The 18,271-nt window shown below is 37.4% G+C and overlaps 1 protein-coding gene across 1 annotated transcript; it reads left to right on the plus strand.

The window, feature by feature from the left end:
- The first annotated feature begins 7,647 nt into the window (after window positions 1-7,647).
- Window positions 7,648-9,743, plus strand: LOC112188550. Its single transcript, XM_024327688.2, has 3 exons — window positions 7,648-7,926; window positions 8,633-8,861; window positions 9,171-9,743. The coding sequence occupies exons 1-3, from the start codon at window positions 7,768-7,770 to the stop codon at window positions 9,590-9,592; spliced, it is 810 nt and encodes a 269-aa protein (XP_024183456.1). The 5' UTR covers window positions 7,648-7,767; the 3' UTR covers window positions 9,593-9,743.
- The last annotated feature ends 8,528 nt before the right edge of the window (window positions 9,744-18,271 follow it).

Below are 18,271 nucleotides of genomic sequence, written 5' to 3' on the forward strand. Positions count from 1 at the left end.
TGCATCGTTCATTCACTTATTCTTTCATGTGTGTATAATTTCATGACATTGCGTATCTAGAACTTGCTTGAGACCTCTCGAGGCTACTTTTAGCTTGCGACATGATAGAAAGGATGGAGGCATTAGGACTATATACCACCATGGCCAAAGAAGCATGTGCCCAAAAATATTTACCACTAGATTGCCACTTTGAGCCTATTTATATAATTTAGCCTTTTTGTTCATTACCACCACAAATTCCTACATAGCCTATACACTTTTATCCTACCCTTCCATGGTAGTTGGTGAAGCGATTCGAGAGAATGACTTTATGTTTAAGTGCTTCCAAAGAAAAGAAAAGTCAAATGTGTGAGGTTATAAAAGAATAAGTGTGGGGGTAAGTGATTTGTATAGAAAAGAAAGTTCTAAAAAAAAAAAAAAAAAAAAAAAAAAAAAAAGTTCAAGGAAAAGAAAAGTAGGGAAAAAAAAAAGTATTACATAGTACGTAGTATAGTGGGTTGTACATTGGGTTTAGAGTAAGTGACTTAGCACTCGAAATCAAATGTCTTAGATCTCTACAAGAGAGAGTTGCTTCATCGATTTCTATGGACTTTGTATTTCCTTATCCTTCATTTCTATTAACCACTTACCCTTAACCCCATTACAACCAAATAAAAGACCTCTTAATCTTGAAAGTTGTGAGCTACCTAGCGGAGATGAGATCGAAGAGCAAGCATATGGCGGCGGGTGTTGTGAAATTACTTTTGAGTGAAACATTTATAGCCCCTAAACACTTGAGCGGTAATATGTAGTGAACCTATGTGAGTTTAGCGGGTTATATCGGGTCTTCTATGTGCCTATTTGATTGTGGTGGATTGATTTGACACATGGTCAACACATGCATATACTCGAGCATTTTTCACATGTGCTTCTTAATTGCCTCACAAATTCAAAAATCTTATGTTGTGCTCACATCTACTTCATGGTCATATACATAATTAGTTCTCCGAGGGTTATGGTTGGAAAGGCTAATACTACACTATCTTTATGTTTGTGAGTTTAGATTTTCATATTATATTTCATTTAGTTGCTTGAGGACAAGCAAAGTTCAAGTGTGGGGGTGTGATTATACTCATTTATATGTGTGTAATTATATCTACAACACTTTATATAAGCTAATTCTCAAGTCAATTATAATGTAATTAATCCCTTTTTATTTATTTTGTAGTAAATAAGCGGAGTTGTGGATTATGGAAGAAATTATGCGAAATTTGAGCAAAATGGAGTTTCCGACAAAAGGACGAAATTGTCGACACGGTAAACCGTAGTCAATGCCACCATGAGCGCGGGATCTAATTGCCTCCGATAATACATGCGGAAGTGCATGGAGAAGAGTGAGAAGAAACAGAGAGAATTGAGAAGTTTACTAAAGAATTGCATCTTAATTAATTAAGTGATTAATTGCTTAATTAATCACTTGATTAATTAAGCCTAATCAACCAAAGAAGGGAGGCAGCCATGCAACGTGATTTGTTTGATTGGTTAGAAACCAATCAGGTTTTGACACGTGGCAGATCACATTTCTTTTCTTTCTTTCACGCTCCCACGTGCATTCTTCTTTTCTCTTTGCTGACAGCCACACACACAGAGGTTAATTAACCTAGGCCATATATATATATATACCCCTTTCTCTTTGCAACGGGAGCAGGAGAACAACAGTAGCCGCAAGCTGAAAAAAAATCCCATCAGACATAACCTACCTCTCATAGCGCCGCACCCATTCCTCTTTTCTTCTCCCACCGAAACCAACCCACCTCCAACTCTCTCTCTCTCCATTTCTTCCTTCTCATCTTTTTTTCATCCCACCTCACCAAGATTTTCTTTTCTCCTCACCAAAATTCTCCTCACCAAGATCTACCTCACTAAGATTCAATCTTCTCATCAATTCCATAAATTTCAAAGAGGGAGCCCAAACATCAAGAAATTCATCTCCATTAAATTTGGGTAAAAGTGGGGAGCCATAAATCAAGGCTAGCCATAATTGCTTTATAGCAATTTGTGGCTTGTTCTTGTTACTCCTACTTCTCTTCACTTTGTTCCTCTTTAAATTTTGTATATTGATGTTTGTTTAATGATGGGTAGTGAGTAGATTTGTTGTTGGGGGCTAGGGTTGTGTGCCATAGTCCAAATTTTATGTAAAGGATGCCTATTTTAATGTCATGATGCAATTTAATTTGTTGGATGCTTATATCAATTTTTGTTGGGTTAAAATGCATGTCTAGGAGCCTAGTCAACTCTAGGGTGTGTATTTTGAGCATGTCTAGGATGGAGTTAGAGGCTTGACCCCCTCTAATTCCTAAGCTAGAAACCTTCAATTTCGTATTCGAGGGTTTATAAGCATGGTGATTTACACCCGTTGCGTGAATGCGCGGGCGGGTCGCTTAGTAGTCTAATTCCTCGATCTTTAGGCCTCTTGATGTGAATTAGAGACCCTTGAACCGGCTCTAATTTATGTCAAGTGAGTTCCTACGACCCTTGAACCGGAGTAGGAATACAATGAAAGGGAATTTAGGTCCTTGAGCCTTGAACCGCCTTGGATACGACTACCGCCAAAGTAGGAAATTTGCATCTACATTAGATTAGCTTCCGACACATGAGATTTGGGTGAAGGAACCTCCCTAGCACCCGACATTCTCATTATATTGTTCACACTTTTCTAGTTTAATTTCCTTGCATTTTTATTAGTTGCTTTACATTTCATTACTTTTTGTTTAGTTCAAATCAACTCTCAAATATTAAATCCATCGACTCATTTGTGTATACCCATCTTGAGGCTACAAGTTAGTGGCTTTGAATAGGCTTGGTGTGAGCTAAGCCGAGCATTGCCAAGGCTTGGTGCTTTGATTGTTTATACTTTTTATTTTACTTTTTATTTTTCGTGTGTGCTTTTAGTATCCTACCGCCAATTATCTTGGTTAGGTCCAACACCTAATCCCCGAGGTACGATAAACTAAGGTCCAAATATTTCCCTTACTTGACAACGATTCGTACGCTTGCGAAGAGTTTATGAACCAAGTCAGGAGGTTTGCAACTGTGATTAATGGAGGGGAAAAACTCTTGATGGTATTGCGTCAGACGAGGATGTCCAAATCAATTATGTATATTGGTTTACCGGTGCCTGAGTTCACTTTTGGTCATCATCGGACAATATGGAGAATGAGTTTTGCTCGTTAGGAGCCAGTGGGCACAATGGAGGCAGTAGTGAGCCGTAGAAGTGATCAGAGTTTCTCGACCAAAGAGAGAGAAAAATTGAGATCCTGTTTCTCTCTCCTCGAACATGAACCCAGGATGTTAACCTAGTAGATTGAAGAACTTGACAGTGACGGGAAGTGAGTGATTGCCACCTAGAGATTGAGAAGAGAAGAGCTTCTGCTAATGTTGTATGCAGAACTTGGATAGATGAAGGGGAGAAAGCTCAGGTGCCTAGATATGGGTGTCCAAATCAATTGTGTGCCGGTGCGTGAGCCAGTTTTTTGGAGGTCGGGTCATGACTCATCCGAGGTTGGTAATTCTAATCTCCACCAATGTGAGGCATGAGGCTGCCTAGAGATCCATTGATAGAGGAGAGAGAGAGAAACCTAGATCCAGTTTATCTCTCCTCAAAATTCTTTGTGCAGTTGAAACCCAGGAGCTCAAATGTGTTTGATTTTTCAAAACTCAGGACCCTTTGACGTTGGATTGAGATTGTATGAAGGAGGTGAGTGCCATAATGGTACAAGAGATCAGTCATGGAGGAGAGAGAAAATTCCATATCCACTTTCTCTCTCCTCAAAACTCACTGTGAACAGGAACCCAGAAGCTAAAAACTTGATTTTGGTGTGAGGGAGATGAAAACTCAAAAAGATATGAGCTTTTTGGTGCATTAGCATAGGGTGATCCAAGAGGAGAGAGAAAATTGGTTGCCGGAAAAAAAATCGCAGTGAAATAGTGTAATTGCTCGTGGTGAGCTATGAGGGTGTTTTCCACTTGGGAGACCCCTCCTTCTAGCGCTAAATGTTTCTGTGTTAGAACGGGTTATCATGAGAGCTTCCATCTCCGGATTCTGTACCTGCCAACCATGAACAGAGGTAAGAGGGAAAACCAGGCTAGCCGGCCTTCGACTCTCCGATGCCTAAGTTAGATACATGTGAGAATGTAGACCAGGTAGGAGTTAGTGGAGAATGGTAACTTATCTTGAATGAGTGGAGAGACATGTATTTATAGTGTAGAGCTTGTCATCCATTTGTTTACATTGTGGCACTAGCTGTGGTCCACCCGATACCACAAGTATATGATATCGGCATCATGTCTAAGCTTTATTAGCATTATTTTAAGTGGCTAATGAGTCTGTGCCTGAGAGGTATCTGTACCAACGAAGACTCAAAAATGGCCTACTACCTACCGAGGATAGACAAATTACATTTCATACGACAAAATAATTAGCAGAACAGTTCTATTCCATTTAAAAATTATGTATCGACATGGTTACCAAAAAAAAAAAAAAAACAGTTCTACAATGAAGAGGACTTGAGTATAAATCAAAATGTGCACACAGGTCAACACGTACTCATGGTCTATATGACCACTCAAGTAGAAGTATTCCTTTGATAATCTACGTGTTCAATAGAGTCCGATTTTTTATTTTTCCAATTAAAGAAAGAAATTACAAGGATAACCCTCTAATACAAGAGTTTAAGGGGATCAGAGTTTCTTCAGAGTTGAGCAGTTGAATTGTGGCCACTGTATGCAATAGAGTTCGATAAAAATTTTGAAGGCGTTTACATACTGAGCTATATTAAATCAAGTAGGAGGGAAAAACTCCTTTTGTACAAGGTCTGTGATGCAATCAGGTGTGTGATTCACCCAACTGTTACATTGCTGGGATTCAAAAGCTAAGTTAGCTAGTCTATGTGCAACCTTGTTGCATGTTCGAGGTGCAAGTCTAGAGTTCGATAAAATTATAAAATTGACACAAAAAGGAAATTAGGAATTAATAAACTTATTGAGGAAAAATTGAAAATTTATGTAAACTTCATAGCCTTGTTTTTAATTAAACTGTTGAAGGTAAATAAGACAACTATTGGCCATGCACCTTTAAATCCCAATCTATTCTTTGTGGCCATGCCAGGAGAAGGAAGCGTTTTGAAATGATCTCCCGGCACGGATTAATCTCTGGACCTAGGAAGTCTTTGAGAAACCGTGTGATCTCAATCAAAAGACAACTATTAATGGCACCTGTGCAGGGATTGTTCTTTTACTAAACAAGTGCTATAGCCTAATGTAGCGTTTTTTTTTTTTTTTTTTTTTTTTTTAATCCCCACCCCTCCCCACCCATGATGGGGCTCGAACTCCTGACCTCCCAAATGAGAGTTCAGAGCCTTATCACCCCACCAACACACACACACACCTAATGTAGCGTTCAATCAGGTATGCTTTTCACAAGCTGCTATCTCACTTGATGTTGCTAGCTGGTTGTATTTCTGCATGACAAATCTAACTACTGAAAGTTTGGAAGAGCTTTTCTATTTGCTTTGGGGTGTGTGGAAAGAGAGAAACAATCGTGTTTGGGAGAACAAAAGAAGTCATACAGGAGATGTGATAATTAACTCCATGTCTAGGTTATCTGACTTTCGTTTTCAAGTAAAATGCTAAGACTGGGGGGTAATTGTACGTAGTGTTAGGATTCAGAAATGGAAGTGCCCTCCCATTGGTTTTCTTAAAATCAATTTTGATGACTCTTTCAATCTGAGGCTCTGAGCACTAAGAAGAGTGGAATTGGATTTTTGGTCCGAGGCTTTGAAGGAAGGTTGTTGGCTGGAGATGGACGTCCAGTTGCTTACCTGCTTTCGCCAGAACATGCTGAAGTGTTAGCATATATATATTGAGGAAAATGCCTTAACTATATTGAGGAAAATTCTTGCTATATATCCTATGATTATGGAAACTGATGCACTGGCGGAACAACGTCAGCTCATTGGATCTGATTAATCAAATTTTTCTGTTTTAGGCAGACTGCAGTATGATGATCTTAATTGCTTTGTTTCTTGCTGAAGGTCAGGCTGTTAAGGTTGTCCATGTGAAACAAGGTGCCAATAATGTTGCGCATCTCATATTAGCTCATGCATGCTGCAAGAACTGTTGGTCAGGATTTTTTGGTTTTTTTTTTTTTCCTACTCCTTCCTTCTTATCTGCTGCCATTGCAGCTGATTTGAGCACTGTGTAATTCTCTCTATTTCAATAAAGTTCTGACCTCCCTTTTATCGAAAAAAGAAAAGAAAAAGACAACTATTGGCTTGATGTGCATGCACACCTTATATATAATACGAGTTGGTCATTATAAGGGCCAACCTTGAGCGTTGCAGCCTAAGGACCTCTGATCGATAAACTGACCTTTTTTCTTTTCAACTTTGAAAACCCTTCTATAGAGTTTCTGCTACTCATACGGCATGATAGCAATATCGGTGTAGTGGTCAACGTGCGTTTTGGCCTCTCAAAATTCCCAAGCTCGATTCAGCCTAGTGTGTTTTGGATTCTGACCTGTTTTCTTCTCTTTCTTTTGGTATTTGACACCTTTTATTCTTCCTTTTACAATACTATTATTATTTTGTAATTAGATTGCTACTTGTTGATCTATAAATATAACCAAAATGAAAGAACAAATTCGGTTTTCTTCGTCTATTTGTTATTTTTGAGGACTTCTATTCATCCTTCAAAACAACAAAACCAATGTTTTATACTTCAATTTTATGTCTTATTATCTCTTCAAGGCTGAAAATAATAATAATTAATGTAAAAGGAATAGTAGTGGACTTTTTAATCTTTTTTCTTTTTTTCTTTTGTGTATTTGACACTTTTATTCTCATTATTTCCAACCTTCTAATGAATTTTATATGTAGTTATTTGAAAAAGAAAAGTCTATATGATAGTTTTATTAGTTTCATGTGAAGTCACGTTTTCATCGTACGCTTCAAGTCTTTAAAAAGTCAAGACCGACTCTGATCGTTATTAGTTTGCTGTTGAATATCTAGACCCTATAATCGGTTTTCTTCGTTTGTTTGTTATTTTCAAGAACTTCTAATTATCCTTAAAACAACAAAACCAATTTTTTCTAATTTTATTTTATATCCATAAATCTCTTCAAGGCTGAAAATAATAATAATGTAAAAAGAATAGGAGTTGACTTTTTAAACTGTTTTCTTCTTCTTCGATCTTCTTCTTTGATCTGTTGGTATTTGACACTTTTTATTCTCATTATTTCCAACCTCCTAATGAATTTTGAATGTAGTTATTTGAAAAACAACGGTCTAAATGATAGTTGTTAGTTTCATGTGAAACCACCTTTTCATAATTGTATGCTTTAGGATTTTAAAAAGTCAGCAGGACTCGCTCTGATCGTTATTAGTTTACTGTTGAATATCTAGACCCTATTTTGGTCATGCTTTCCTCGATGATTGTAACTCACTTCCAACAAATATTTCTTTTTCTTCTGAAAAAATAGGACTTCTCTTAAATATCTTTATTATTTCTGGTGTCTACCATCTTTTAGTTACAAACCAACCGAAATTTTGGAATTTCTGCAACAATAATATCTCCACGTGGCATACCATATATACATTCCCATGCATCCATCATCTGGCTCATCTATCATTTTTCTTCAAGAGCCTTCACCCCCTTTCTTACTCTTCCCTTCTCAGCAACGACACATCTAGGGAAGGCTCTTGGAGGGACAATATCATCATCATCATCATCATGGACAGCCTTGAAGAGAGAGTTTCTGTGTTTTACCATGAAAATTCCGATGAATATGATCATAATTCCTCCGATTATGAATTCGATGATGACGCTGGCGATTCTGATGCCAAACGACAGAGGATCTTGTACTGGGAATCACAACAAGCTTTGCTTCAGGTACAAGCTAGCCGAACTAATGCTATATGTATCTTCTTTCATGAATTCATGCACATATCTAATTAACCTTTCCCCTTTTAGTTTTATTGTAATTTTCTCTATTTATTATAAACTTTGATTCATGATGCCATTAACAAAACAGAAATTAGAAATTAACATTCCAATCAAAAACAAAATGAAATTAGAAATTAACAATGAATGTCTGTATTTCAGAAGAAATAATTGTAAGGATCATGTAGTAATTACTAGTTTGTTAATTTCTAATTTCTTACCTTTTTGGTCAAATTGGTTAGTAATTACTAGTCTGCTCTTGCTGATGTAGACTTTCTTCCGATTTTCGGGTATGTCAAACAAATGTAAGGTTCACAATCATTTGTACGTGTGTCCAAAACTTAAAAGGAATATTTTTAAATGGTCCAACGCTTACATTTAGGACATGCATGTGTGTGGTTGTAGTGAAGTGCAGGATCATGAAGGAACCCTAGTTTTGGCTTTTAGTTTTTATATATTTATTTTTCCCCCTTTTCCTTTCACATTTACTGTTCTAATTAGTGAAGACAAATTTGCCAAAAGAATTTAGTTAAAACAAGAAAGAAAAGCATGTAGTTAACGCACATGCATGCTTAATTATGCCATTTAGAACCTCTCTCTATAACAACTCCAGTACTCAAAAGTACTCTTCCCCTTACTGCTTATTTTGTAACAGGAGATTTTAGAACGAAGCAGATTAACCGGATCAAAGTTGCGGCAAGAGGTTCGCGAAATCACAGAGAAAGCGAGATCAGAGCAAAGAGATTTGTGTCGATGCCACAAACCTAATGTTGATGCATGCAACAACTGCTTGCGACATGGAATCGTCAACTCGCTTTGCGATAAAGGATTTAAAGCCTCTCTATGCATATCAAAATGGTCCGAAACCAAAAAAATTCCAGGAGGTAATAATCAATTTACTAAAACCTTATCTCCACTACTCATTAATAGATACAGAAAATTCTACTGTGCATTAGCTCATCTAGGTCCAAGTAGTGATAAATCAACTCCATGAAATGGTAGAGATCGAAGTATAAGAATAGCTTTGAGTGACCTACCACTATATAAAGTTGGTTTACTGATAATTCAATTCGAGCAAAACTGATGTATGTAAAGGAAACCTCTTATGGTATAGATCAGTAAGGGGGAGCCTGTATTGAATAGTAGTAGCGTTATTTCCTCTTTCCCTCATGTGGCACATCCTTATTTATCAGGGACTCATGAGTACATCGAAGTCACTGGAAACACGTCCACAAGCCGAACAAAGCAACTTTTCTATGTAGTTGAACTGGAATTTGGTGATCAATTCGAGATTGCAAAAGCATGCAATGAGTACCGAAATCTCGTAAGGATGTTACCACAAACTTATGTAGGAAAAGCTGACTACCTCAAGGCCATTGTTCGAATTGTATGCGATGCAGCCAAGCGATCAATGAAGGAAAGCAGAATGCATATGGGTCCGTGGCGAAAGAGAGGCTTCATGCTAATGAAATGGTCGGCTTCCATTGAGAGGTTGGCTTCTGTTGAATCGGTATCAACATCAAATAGATATAACGTGCAATCATTACTTTCATCAGAGAGAGCGCATGCATCATCTTATAGATACTTTGCAGCTCCAACTGTAGTAGTCACGTAAATTTTGTTACTACTCATGGTAAGTGTTTTCTTTAGTTTTAACTCTCTATCATGGTTGAGGTTGATGTAATCAATAATATAGCTATATGTGAATGTACTTCATGAATTAAATATCTTCCATAATAGAAATTCTAGAATGTGTTAACGTATGACATGCATACAATTACCTTAAAGTGGTAAAATGAGTCCTTAAAATAGTAATATTAGTCCCCAAAGTGCTAACATGAGGGCTTAAAGTGATAAAAAAATTTAGTTACCACATGAGTCCTCAAGTGGTAAAATGAGTTATTAAAGTGGTAAAATGAGTTATCAAAATGATAAAAAATAGTTGATGTATGAGAAATGTTAACGTACCATAGCCTTACCCTCAAAATAATTCTTATATTTATCGATCGGGGGTTACACAATTGCTGATTCCTTAGTTAAATATGGTGTTTCAATTGAGGTGTTATTTGGTTGAGGTCGTTGCCACGTTTCATTGCTTCTTTTTAGGGTCGTGATTTAGCTTTGGTTGCCCATGATAATGGAGGTGCAAACAATTCATGCAAATTTTTTCATTATCAAGTACGCTATGATACATATATTTGGAGTAAATTATGGAAGGGGTAAGGCACGGTTTGAAGGTAATACTATTAGCAAAATGAATACTTTCACCATTGAACTTTATACCTCCAAGGGATTAAGGAAGAGGACTGAAAATCACTTGTATATGCCACCATCACCGAATCCGATTTAAGCTAAAAACTGTATGTGTCAATCAATGAACACGTACAGGGCAGCCACCAGGAGAGTCTCAGTAAGTGCTAGTATTTCAGCGTTAATGGCAATAGATATATTAGCATTGGAAGCAAAAACACCCATGAGGATACCATCATGGTCTCTAGCAATACCTTACTAAAAGAACTCGTTTTAGAAGGGTCGTGAAAGAACCAACTTGGAGGCGAGGTTGCCAAACCACTGGAATTAATTTTGGAGCTGTTGATGGAAGATTCAAGATTGTATCTTACTTTTCAATCTTTTTTTATATTTATTTTTTAGTGGCAAGATGGTATATTAAGGAGCAAAATTGCACATCATGATCTACAGTGGCGAAACTAGAATTTATAACTTGGGGGGGGGGGGGGGGGGGGTGTCGGGATATAAGCTAAGTTTGAGCATATATACTACTAGCAAAACGGGCAACTCACACAGATTTTAATCACACAGATATTCTATAGCTACGGATATCCGTGTGAAAGATAATTACATACAGATATCCGTATGAAATTAGTTGAGTTGGACCCGCATGAGTTTCTATCATACCAATAGCAACAGACATCCGTGTGAAATAACAATTCACACAGATATCGGTGTGAAAGCTAAGATACTTTCACACGGTTGTCCGTGGGGAAATCAGTTCACACAGACTTCAGTGTGAATCAGGTATTTCATTATTTAAACATGAATTTTTTATATTCTTATATGTATTATACAACGACGGTCTTCAGTAACTAATACAATTTCATACAGATGTCCGTGTGAAATGAGCATCACACATATATCAGTGTATAATGAACATACTGATATCTGTGTGAGAATATAATTTTCATACGGAATTCCGTGTGAAAATTAGAATGACAATATTCAAACCCTAGCTAATTGATAAACTCCCACATTAAGTTCTTTTAACCGCCTCCTTCGCGTTCCCGACCTCAGCTTGTTCTCCAGCCTGACCCGCGCCCTCGACCTCAGCTCGGAGAGCCGCCTGGAGCTCATTCTCCGACCTAACCACGAGCTTTTTCTCTGACCGCCGTCAGCGTATGTCCTCTCTCTCTCTCTCTCTCTCTCCTCTGCAACAACCCTTTCACCTGACCAGCACCCGACCTCCTCTTCCTTCTTCGCCTCCGATAGGCAGCCGCCTCCTTCTCCGGCCGGCACTTGACCGCACCAGTGTTTGATTTTCTGTCCGCCATACCCTAAAACCTAACCCGTTCACGCTCTTATATTAATACCAAAACCCAGTCAGGTGCCTCCAAAAGCTTGTTTCTAGGTCTCAGCGGCACAGGAAGAAGAAGAAAACAGAGATCTAGATTCAACCATGGTGGCTGTGAAGAAAACCAAGAAGACCCATGAGTCTATCAACAACAGGCTCGCTCTTGTCATGAAGAGTGGCAAGTACACTCTGGGTTACAAGATCGTCATCGACACTCTTCGTAGCTCCAAAGATAGCATCTCTCTCTGATTCTTTGACCCAAATTTTCAATCTTTGTCATTTATGTGATTTGGGTTTTGAATCTTCGATGTGGGATTTGATTTTTTTTTTTTGCGGGTGAATTGCAGGGAAGCTGATTATAATCTCGAACAATGGCCCTCCTCTGAGAAAGTCGGGGATCGAGTACTACGCGATGCTTGCCAAGGTTAGAGTTCACCACTATAATGGAAGTAAGTGTTTTTATTACTTGAATATTCTGGGTCCGCAAGTTTGTATTTTTTGTTTTGGTTTGATTGCATTTTAATTTGATGAAGTGAGATGTGTGGATGTATAGAATACCAGTTTGTTTTTCCAAGTTATGGTGATTTAGAATGGTGTATTTTAGTTGAATCTGAATTGTGAATTATCCACAAGGTTAGTGACTTGATTTCTGCTGCATCTGTTAGAAATTTCTAGTGCATTTGTTATGAACCAGAGTTTCGATCACTTTCTTCACCGAGTGAGGATTGAACTATTTGATTCCGTATTAGGTTCTCCCACCTATATATGTATGCAACAATCTGCCTCCTTCATTTTTTATTTTTTATTTTAACCTTGGTCTGAATCAAATTGAATCGATTTACATGAAACCATTTTTAGTGAAAGATGAGTAAATTAATGTGATTCTTTACCGTTTATCTTGTTAAGTTCTCATGGCTTTGCTGTGCAGGGATGTTGGAAGCTTTATTCAGCCAGAGCGTATCAGGCAAATGTGGATCAGACCCTTTTCTTCTGAGACTGGTGTGCTACTTCTCCCTTGTGTTTAACTGACTTATAGTCATAGTTGTTTGTATGTACTTGGGCACTTTTTTGGGGCATTTTTTGTGTTTAAAGTTGTAGCACTAGAGTTGATGCGGTTGTCATTAAGATTTTCTTTTCATTTTTCTTGAATATATAGTCAGATTTGTTAATCAAGCAATCTTTGATGGTTTAAGTTCATGATAAGTGTGCACCTAAAATAGCAATTTTGCCCTTCTACTGTATTTTTCATATAAAGACTATGCTCTGACATAAACCAGTAGTCTTTTGCGAGTGTAGATTGTGAGAAATTTCTATAGATGTCTTATTCTTAATTTTCTGTTGAACTGTGAAAGTGCAAGATTTCAAACATAAAATCGCTCAAACACAGAGACATAGACACACACGTGCGTGGGTGTGCACACACACATAGTTTAACTTTGGTGAGCTTATTGAAGAGAGAAACTGGTATGTCATTTTGTAGTTCATGGCACGGTTTTGTTTTTATTATTGAAATAGTTGTAGACTTGTTAATTTGGTGTCTTGGAAGTTTTATTGTTGTTGCTCAAGAAATTAATGTATTAATCTCACAAGTTGTGTTCCTAGATGACAACTTACTCATGCGTGATGAGTGACACTCTTGAGACATTATGGAGGTAGTAGACCCGTGATCCCAACCCCAGCCATCACTGATAGTGTATATCGCAGCAGAAGTAAGCTAGTTAGTTTTACCTTATGTAGATGTTATTTCCTGACTTTGATGGTTTTGTTTTTGTCTACTTTGAGTTAATCCTCAAAGCTCCATCAAAACTATATTCTTGGCCAAGGATTTTGTTGTTAAAAGGGGGGAAATCTTAGTCATGTTCCCCTTGAACAACACTGTATTCTAGAAAACATCCTTGTTTTTTGTACGCCAAGAATTTGTTTAAGGTATGAAGTATATGTCCTTTTTGTATGCCAAGAAATGTAAAAACAAGATCTTGCTGGCATGGCTAGTTTGTATATATTGGTCACTTTCTCAATGATATATAGCTTAAAACAATGATGACCGGTTGGGAATGTAAAGTTTACTTTATTGTGAGTTACTGTGGATGAGTTTATTTTTGTTGGGAAAAATTAAATGCAATTGTATATATTTGTATTTGTTAATTAACAGTTTTTTTTTTAAATGGTATTCATATTTTCACACAGATATCTGTGTGAGTTAAGAAGCTATTTCACACAGATATCTGTGTGTTAAGAAGGTATTTCACACTGAACAAGATATTAAAATATTATTTTTATCTCACACGGATTACATAAAATTCTACTATGCATGCTGGAAGACAAGTGGGACCCACTTAAAATTTCACACGGACTTCCAAAACCGTGTGAATAGAGCATTAGCGCCCCCTCCGAAGGCAACCGAAAATAATTCCGTGCTTGCACCGTAGGTAAAGCCTTTTACACACTGACATCCGTGTGAAATGGTAGTATCTCACACAGATTTAAATCTGTGTGAGTTGCCCGTTTTGCTAGTAGTATATGCCAGTAATTTTTTATACTATTTTTATTTTAATGCAAGATACTATTATTATTTTGAAAAATCTTGAGAACAATATATAGTATTATAGACAAATTATTCGTCCACACATAAAAACTTTATATTGACTGAGTAGGTACACTATAATTTGAAAAAATAAGTGAAAAATAACCAACCAAGAGTTTATTATTTATTAAGTTTGTTGTTATTGTTATTTGTTAAGTTTATTCATTGTGGTTAATTGTAGGTTTCCTTCATAGTAACCAGTAAGTGAGCTCATAAATGTTTAAGGGGATTCATTACTAGTTTCTTTGTTTATTTCATACTAGCTTTAGCTATCTAATTGGAATCATGGGGTGGGGGGGTGTCACGACGCGGCATTGTTGGTGACTTTGTCATCAAAGATGAGTTTGGTTCCCCTTAATTTGCAGCTGATACCCATGAGGGTGGGGGGGGGGGGGGTGTCACGACGCGGCATTGTTGGTGACTTTGTCATCAAAGATGAGTTTGGTTCCCCTTAATTTGCAGCTGATACCCATGAGGGTCGTGCCTTATAAGATGGTCTTCTTTATACATTGCAATAAAATCCGAAGTTTGTCCAAAGTTGAGGGTGATTCTAATATGGTAAGCAATATTGTGAAGAATGCCTTCACATCTCACGAGACGTTAATTTTCACAAAATAAAGTTATTGTTTCTTCTAAGACATAATGGGCCGTGATGCGCTCAAAGCAAGCGCACCAATTTTACCCTAAAATATCGTTAGTAGTATAAGCAAATAGGGATCGTTCTATTCCGGGGATTGAGGGTACACTTGTAATTGTGAAACAAATAAAGAAAAGTATTATTTACAAAAATAAAATAAAGAATATAAATATATACAATTGTATAAACAAATAAAGAATTAAAATAATAAAGTATTATTTACAAAAATAAAGAATAAATATATACAAGTAAACACAAATAAGGGGGGATTAGGATTCTTAAAATTAAAATTAAAATAAATAAAATAAAGAAAACGTAAAAAATATATACAAGAATGAAACATAAGAAACAAAGATTAAACCCAAGTTTATCATTGAATTCGAATTAACCCTACATTGTTCTTCCAAGTCATGTGAAAGGAGTTGATCATGTGAAACATTCGAAAGCAAACGATTTCCCATATTTTACTTTTCAATGCTAATTAATCTAAGCGAAAGCACCTAGATTAATCCTATTAAACATGCAATCAAACCCTAGAAAGCTAGTCAATCATGTCATGTTTAATGCATTACACATAGAGAAAGGCTATCAACTCAAGTGTACAACTTAGTATGAATAAGTTCACCTAATTGCAATCCTCTTCAATTGAATTCGATTTTTGTCCAAAACCTTTACTACTTTGATTCAAGTTTACACAAAACGAAAAGTCGATTTCATGTTCTTAAACCTAGCACCAATTACATGCAAATCCTATAAGTGTCGACCCAAATAAGATAAACATATAAAAGTTTTCTATCAAGCAAATTCAATCGAACAATCACACATAAGCAACTTTGGAATCACAACATAAGAATCGAAATTCTTTATTCAATCATAAAATTTCAGAATATAAACTTTGTTCAAACATAAATGTTAACTAAAAACAATTCTCACGAAACTAAGCAAGATTACAAAGAAAGAGGTTGAATTACACCGTGAGATGGAGATGGGGATGAAGGATGAAACGTTATGGATTCTTGAATCTCGAAAGCAAGCTTCAAGGTGGAGGATGGATGATGATGCTCACGGCTCCTTCTTCTTCTTCTTCTCCCTTGCTTGAAACGTTGAATGCACTAGAGGATGGAGAGAAAAATGGAAAGGAAATGGAGAGACAAAGAAGATGAGATGGATGAAGGAATTGGTGATTGAGAGTGAGAGGAGAAGGTGTTTAAATAGGGAAGAAAAAGAAGAGTGAAATGATGAGATGAAGAAAAATAATGAAAGTGGAGTATGAGAGTGGTTTGTAAAATATGTAAAAGATGAGGTAATGATGAAAGCAAAGCATGAAGGTGAAGAAATGTGGAAGTGATGATGATCTTTTAGGGTAGAAAAATTGTATCCAAGGAAAAAGAAATGCTTTCTTCATATGGGTGGGAAACATGAATATGTGGTGTTGAGCTGTTTTCAGGTCAGTTTCTTCCCCTTTATTCCTTCAATTATTTCTCCATCAAAACTTCAGAATGAGCCTTCGACTTCTTCATAAAAAATGTTCCACTATGAGTGTAGATCATCCTCACAAATTTTCAGAGCTTTATTCCATGTGGTTGGGCCGGAAATGCTGCTGGACCTCTTACAGGTCCAGTTTTCCGGTTTTGCTTCTGTAGAAAATTGGGCTGATTGTTTGAAGGTCTTCCACTCATATTTTTCTCTGGTACTCTTCATAAGAAATGATCCTTTGGGTGTCTAGAATGGATCTGGAGAGTTTCAGCTCATTTCGAGTTCATTTGGTCAGGTGGCCGCTCCTTCTTCCTTGCTTGGCTCTGATTTCTCCTAGCCGGAGTAGGAATATGTGTAAAATTGATCTTTTAATACATTTCCATTTTTCTCCATCATTTCCAGGTAATTATGGACCTAATGCTCATTTCACCTTCATTTACTCCAATGTACCTAAAAATAGAAATTGAATTAAAAATCGATTCAGTTAAGGAATTAACTAAGCAAAATGTGAGAAATTAACTATTAAAATACCGCATTAAAATGCTCCTATCAGGCCGGAAGTTCAAATTTGGTCCAAGAGTCTACTGGTCTCTCCTTTTTTTTTTTTTTTTTTCCTTTTTTTTTAAATCTTTTATCATTTCGGTTTAGGTTGTCCAGTAATAATTTGTAATTTAGTTTTGGGTTCTTAACCAAAAGTACCAAAATGAGGCAAAGTTATCTTATTTACCCCTAGCAACAAATTTTTATTCCCACTTACCCTGTTTAAAGCAAAATGACAGTTTTGTCCTTCACTTAATTAATTAATTACATCTGCCTCTCTCTCTCTCTCTCTCTCTCTCTCTCTCTCTCTCTCTCTCTCATCGCTCTCCAATCTGCTCTCTCTCATCGCTCCCCGATCTCCAACTCCGACGAGGTTCGACCTCTCGCCCAGGTTCCGCTGCAACTCGCAGGTGAGCTAGACCGCGTCCAACCGCTGTTGTTGTCATTGCAACGCCCAGATTCCGTGCAACTCACCAGTGAGCTCGACCGCGTCCAACAGCCTCGCCGGTGAGGGTCAACTTTTGCCTTGATTCTGCCGCAGCTCGCCCAAGCTCGGCCGGCGCTGACAAGGACGACCACACGACGTCTTCGATGGCCTCCTGGACACCTCGCCGTCTCTTTGGAGTCACCGATGGCCTCTTGGACACCTCGCCGTCTCTTTGGCATCACCGATGGCCTCCTGGACGATGCCGGTGCTCGACCCAGGTTGTGGCAGAGGAGAGAGGTGATTAGGTGCCCAGAACTTTTCTCTGGGTGCCCAAATCAATTTCTAGCTTCTTTTTTTTTAAGTAACAGGACAGAAGGAAAGAAAAAAAAAGTTTTGAATGTCTATTGCCCCCTAATAGACGTCTATTACCCCTCTATTGGAGGGCAATAGACATTTTGAATTGATGTAATCTTTTTTTTTTTTTTTTCTGTAATCAAAGTTTTATTTGTCTAAATTTTGGGAGATTAATTAGTTCTCATTCTGGCAACTGAAATTCCTATTGGGGGGCAATAGACGTCTATTGGGGGACAATACATGGCTAATAGTCGTCTATTGGGGGGCAATAAACGTCTATTAGGGGACAATAGACGTCTCTTGGTGGGCAATAGACATCTATTACCCCTCTATTAGGAGGCAATAGATGTCTATTGGGGCAAAAAAAAATTTCAGTCGAGATTTTCAGCAAATTCCGGTGGGCAGCAGCTAGTGACCAGAATCTGGCCAAAGTTGATCGGATTCCGGCGGCCGGTGACCAGGCCTCCGGCGAAGTCTCCCATGGTTTGTCTCTCTTCCATTCTCTCTCTCTCTCTTTCTCTCTCTCTCTCTCTCTCTCTCTCTCTCTCTCTCTAAGTACAAAGGGGTGAGGGTAAAATGGTATTAAATTTTTTTTTTTTAAATCTTAATGGGATATTAGGGAATACCTCCTTAGAGTATTTTGGGTAAGAGGGAATTAAAAAAACTTAATGGGGTAAGTGGGAAAAAAAT

The sequence above is a fragment of the Rosa chinensis genome, chromosome 2, assembly GCF_002994745.2.
Source record: "Rosa chinensis cultivar Old Blush chromosome 2, RchiOBHm-V2, whole genome shotgun sequence".
NCBI classification, from domain to species: domain Eukaryota; kingdom Viridiplantae; phylum Streptophyta; class Magnoliopsida; order Rosales; family Rosaceae; genus Rosa; species Rosa chinensis.

What these genes read in the sequence shown, in the direction of transcription:
- LOC112188550 (XM_024327688.2), top strand. Translation starts at nt 7,768, where the DNA reads ATGGACAGCCTTGAAGAGAGAGTTTCTGTGTTTTACCATGAAAATTCC. An exon ending in CACAACAAGCTTTGCTTCAG is followed by an intron (nt 7,927 to 8,632) that starts GTACAAGCTAGC and finishes ATTTTGTAACAG; the next exon opens with GAGATTTTAGAACGAAGCAG. An exon ending in AACCAAAAAAATTCCAGGAG is followed by an intron (nt 8,862 to 9,170) that starts GTAATAATCAAT and finishes CTTATTTATCAG; the next exon opens with GGACTCATGAGTACATCGAA.